Source organism: Panulirus ornatus, chromosome 11 (genome assembly GCF_036320965.1).
Source record: "Panulirus ornatus isolate Po-2019 chromosome 11, ASM3632096v1, whole genome shotgun sequence".
Classification (NCBI taxonomy): domain Eukaryota; kingdom Metazoa; phylum Arthropoda; class Malacostraca; order Decapoda; family Palinuridae; genus Panulirus; species Panulirus ornatus.
This window is the reverse complement of record NC_092234.1, coordinates 43,080,236-43,085,531: the sequence shown is the minus strand read 5'-3', so window position 1 is coordinate 43,085,531 and position 5,296 is coordinate 43,080,236. Positions and strand designations below refer to the sequence as shown.

At 41.5% G+C, this 5,296-nt stretch overlaps 1 protein-coding gene across 1 annotated transcript in view; it reads left to right on the top strand.

Annotated features, from left to right (window-relative positions):
- LOC139751143 (uncharacterized) overlaps positions 1-1,942 on the top strand; it is a 67,679-nt gene extending 65,737 nt beyond the window's left edge. The window contains exon 3 of the mRNA XM_071666241.1: positions 808-1,942. Coding sequence (XP_071522342.1) covers positions 808-1,942 — 1,135 coding nt within the window. The remainder of the gene's footprint in view (positions 1-807) is intronic.
- The last annotated feature ends 3,354 nt before the right edge of the window (positions 1,943-5,296 follow it).

The window sequence follows — 5,296 nt, the reverse complement described above, 5'->3', positions numbered from 1 at the left end:
ATTATTGTTTATATTATTATCGTGCATGATTGACTTATTGGAGGTAATGGACATACATATGGGCCAAGTTACGGTATATCATAAACAAAAGACAAAAGAACGCTGGTGACTGTAGGAATGAAGTTCAGAGTGCGTACATTGATAAGTTGCGTTTCCCATACGTTAGAATTCCGCTTTTAAATCCAGATCATTTTGTGTTCTCTTACCTTACCTCATCTTTATGGCAAGTCATCAGTATTGTTCAATTGTCCTGTGGCCCAGATAGTTTGCAGATGGATTAATCATGAGCAGAAACCGTACATCCACTCAAATGAGAGTACGAAGTAAAGTGGCCGATAGTATCATTCGTGGCCAATAGTATCATTCACTTGTTTTTTCATGGTTTAACAAGCCAGATCTCCGTGTGAGGGCGTAAAGGATGGTTGTAATTATAGCTACAATATTCCATGACATTTACGAGATGTTAGTTGTTGTTTTGTGTTGTAACATGTAATTACTGTGAGTCGATGAGGGGAGAAAAGATATATAGAGTGGAGCTGGATACGCTACTCTTTCCCAGCTGAACGTACCCACTCCATGTTTGTTTGTGGAATATGATCCTAGTGTCTGTTGTCTCTAGTGCTTTCTAATTTCCATTATGTAGGAGCACATGCACACCAGTGCTTTATGTAACATTGTTACATTTGGTTTTTTTCAGTCTATATAATGTATGCTGAAATGTTGTAACTTCTGTATTGACTTGTAACTCCTCCATTCCTGATGGTTCATTGCTCAAACTCGTTTTTTCATAACTGGTATCTTCCGCAGGCCTGACCCAGAGAAGCACAGGACGGAGTTCGACATCTACCCAGACTTGGGCGTCCCGCTACGCGTCAAGCTCCGCATGCAAATGAATGTCATCTTGGACCGCAGCCAAGCTCTCGAGCGTGCGCGCCACTTCGACGTGTTCCTGCCCATATTCTGGTTCGAAGTTGGGGTCGACTCCTTACCTGGGGAAGTGGTGGGCTTGCTCAAGCTGGCCCAGAACTTGCCTCCCGTGGTGAAGACGACGAGCGTGACCCTGTGTACGGCGCTCACCTTCATCTTCCTCATACTGCTGCTGGCCCAGACGGTGGCCGCCTGGTGTGGCTGGGGTACCGGTACCTCCGCGGCGAGGAAACGCCCTCACACCCCAGACGACCTGCCCCACCACACGCACTACCGCTCCGCTCCTCCCATGTGGGAATATAATGAGCTGCACAAACCCCCGAGGCCAGGGGATTCTCTCGCCTCCTCAACGGGTTTCAAGGATCCGTTCGCCTCGCCGCTACCCCACCCTGGCTTAGACATCCCCATCATTGATGACCATACTCTCCTCCCGCCGTACCGTCGCCACAACCAAGATATCCCCGATGCCCTGCCGCAGCCGGATAGCGACGCAAACAGGACTATGGAAATTGACCTGATACCTCCGCCATATAGCCCCGCCCTACCGCAACGGACGCCATCCACAGTCTCGGTCGAAATTCACACGACGGCCTCTGACGACGAACTCTCCGACCTTCCTCTCGATCCTTCCCTCGCGAAGGCCATACCTCAGGGGCAGTGTCCACCGGAGTACACCGCTGCCCCCGAGCCCCCCGTGACTGACGAGAACGAGGAGGAGCCGGAGAGGGTGACGCCGTCCACGCCGCCCCCAGCGCCGGGCGAGTCGGTCGTAGCTCCGTTGGCGCGATTGGAAGAAGACTCCATAGACAAGGAGGGTGACCTGGGAGCCTCCGATCCCTCCGCATCACCCGAGTGTCCACTGATTTCTCCCAGATCGCCAGCCGTCTCTGACAGGTTGCCACATTCCCCAAGGGCAACATCGCCCCTCGCCACTTCGAGTCACCAAGGATCAGATGATGTTGACGATTCCGGTAACCACGCTCCTCCTCCACCGCCCTTGGAGTCGGCCTTATGAAGCGACGTGGTTTCTAACGATTAAGCCATGTGTGTTGAATGTTATAGAGAGATAACGTTCAGAATTAGGTCTAAAAGGACCTAACCAAGTGCCGAGAAGCGATGTTACCATAATTATTGATTTTCTTCCTACGCACTTTTTGTTTTTTCATCTTATTTCCAATGCTGTGATCTGACACTTCAGCACTTAAGTGTTTGTTGTAGTTTCCTGATGAAATTACTTTTTATAACTTGTAATCATTTCCAAGTGTCTCTTGTCCATGAATATCACCAGATGCATGACTCACACCCATGCTCACACAGTGTCCATTATGAGTTAGTTACTTTCATGTGTAGACCTAGAAATACACAAGCAGGTTTAAGTTATACTTCTTGTCTTCTTCATTCTGAAACTAGGTTAAGCTAGTTTGTTTTTGAATGTAGTTGATTATTGAATATCAGTGTATATATATTGCCTCCTGTTGATTCAGGAATGGAGTTAGGTTGACATATATATGTATGTATATGCCTTAGGAAGGAAGGTATATTTATAATTGGCCTTGTAAACTTTTTTTTTTTTGAAGAATGTGTTGGATTTTATTTATGTGAAATCCCTGACATTGCTTGATCTCTCATTAACTGCATCCACGATTGGCCTTCGTATGGTGTAAACAGTGATGCACAGTGATTCCCAGATTTTGTATCTTTAGAGAGATTAATTGATAAACATTATTGTATTGTCACAATACATAGTTTGTGATTGCTTCTCAAAATTCATAATTATAGACCTCCAAGGGTTGCTCATGACTGAGGACATATATTTTGAGGCATTTACAATGTGCAGTATAATGAAAATTGCTTATTGTTTATGTATCTTATAGATTTTGACAGTTATTTTACGTGTTTTATCTCTGCTTAATGTGCTGGTATGATTCATGGTATTCCTTAAGTATTTATTGATATAGATTAGTCATAACAGTAATGAGACCTTTTTTTTTCCTGATTGCTCACATCTCCAAACATACGTGTATGTTCCTTTGATGCCCAGTCTTGTGTCTTTCATTATGTTAGTTCATGAGCGGGACGTTCCATGACTTCCAAGCAAATGTTGTTAATATCATTTCTCTCTAGTAACAGTCTGTTTAGCTTAAATGCCCCTGCAACAGTTGTCCCTTGATTGGAATGATGACTTACTAACTGATGATAATCAATCGAGAGTTACAAGCACGTCATTTTTTTTAAACCGCGAATTAACTGATTAATGTGTCCTTACAAGAATCAAAAGTAATTGTAAGTCATAAAGTTTAAAGTAAAAGATGATTACAGGTTACGCTGTGCCAAAAACGTTATGATTGGTAGGCCTGCTGTATCTCGACAACATGAACTATGTAATATGGAGTACTGTATATACGTCATTGTTTTTAGCCCCCCCTTTTTTTTTTACCTATAAGGGTCTGGTCATTGACTAGGCAGTCATACCCGAGGGTCGTAGCGTCGTGTTCAAGGGTCGTACCGTCGTGCCCAAGGGTCGTGCCGTCGTGCTCAAAGGGTAGTGTCGAATGTTTTGCCATTAGGATTTTCATGTTTATGTATTTCCCTGGAATTCTCGTGACAATGAGGGAAATATCATCTCTTGCATCAAGATTTAGTAGCGTAGTCAAGGATTGTAGAAAAGTTAGTTTTTGTACGTAATCAAAGCGTGCTTGTGTGTGTGTGTGGTGTGTGTGTATCTTTTATACTGGAGGTAAGAAATGGTAATATTTGTAGGATTTTTATGAGCAACAGCTAGAAGGAACAGGTATGTTGAGCGTTTAGAATGACTTTGAAGAAATTATGTTGTCTTCTATTGTGTCGTGACTAGGAACTGTCATACGATGGTTGTATATTTTATATTCCATGGATTTCTTAAGAGGTAACATGCCTGCCATTATGATAAGTGCCTTTTGTTCATATCGCTGCCAAAATGATATGAAGTGCATTTCATGAATTTGCCATTTGCTTCGTAGGATTAAGTTGTTGCCACAGTATTAGTAATCGCTATTGTGAATGAAATTTATTGATGACACCTGTCGTGTATCATGTCTGCTGTACGTATATGCTATTGTCTTGTAGCAGTTCTGAATACAGTTCTAGTGACTTCAAAGTCGGCTTTTGTGAATGGCTTGTCGCTGACAAGGTCCAGCTACCGCATTGTATTTTGGAATGTGTTTTGGACGGTGTTTTATTGTGGCATTATTCTACCAGTCAACAGAAAAGGGAAAAGACTGTAGGAGTGTTATCGGGGCTGTGTGACTGTCTTCCAGGAAATTATAATTTTCCATTGCCCAGGTTTACATCTGGTCCTTGATAAGACTTCATCTGGTCCTTCATAAGACCTGCTTGCTGTAGTATGTGATACATTAGTGTATAGCTCTTACTGTTTTGTGTTTTTTTTTACTGAGATGTGCTTTTTACAAGTCATGAATGATAATCTGTTCTGTCCATAGATATACTCTGCTTCTCTAGTGTAAGGAGAGCGAGGAAAGTGAGTGTATTGTAAAACCTTTTGGAAAAAGAAAAAGATAAAGGACTACTTAATTTATGCAATACTGAAATCAAAGCCTTTTAGATTCTTATTGTCCCTAGTGATCTTTCTTGAAGATTGTGACTTAAGAAACCCTTTTTTTTTTTAACTTTATTTCTTGAGCAGTATGATGCAATGTCCAACCAAGGAACACATATCACAAGTTTTTTAAAAGTTCATTTTAACCTTGTGGATGATGATGATGATGATGATGTCTGGATGCTGTATTTTGTAATCACAGTATGTAACTTGGATAAATGTGCCTTTGTCCCATATTGTCTTTAATAAGGACGATGGTTTAAGATATATTTTTTATAACAACTACTGTGTAATGATTATATATTTTTTTTTGTAAATAAACTTTTGCGAATTATTTTTTGGGTTTCATTTTTCTTATGAAGCAGCGATATTTCTGATCATAAAGGAATTTTTTTATTACCCCATCTCCTACATTGTTCTCTAAGCTACTGTATTGGAAGTGTATAAACATGTTGATACACAGTGAACGAAATATTCTGCAATGCTTATAGCAGAAATCTTAACCAGCTAAAACTTGAGCAATAGGTGGGTACAGCTCAACGTCTGAATATATTCAGAGAACGGCATGTTGAATACATTCAGAAAACGGCATGTTGAATACATTCAGAAAACGGCCCGTTGAAAACATTCAGAAAACGGCATGTTGAATACATTCAGAAAACGGCCTGTTGAATACATTCAGAAAACGGCATGTTGAATACATTCAGAAAACGGCATGTCCATTACATATTTCCATTACATATTACCAGTTAACCCACGACATGTCTGTACTTC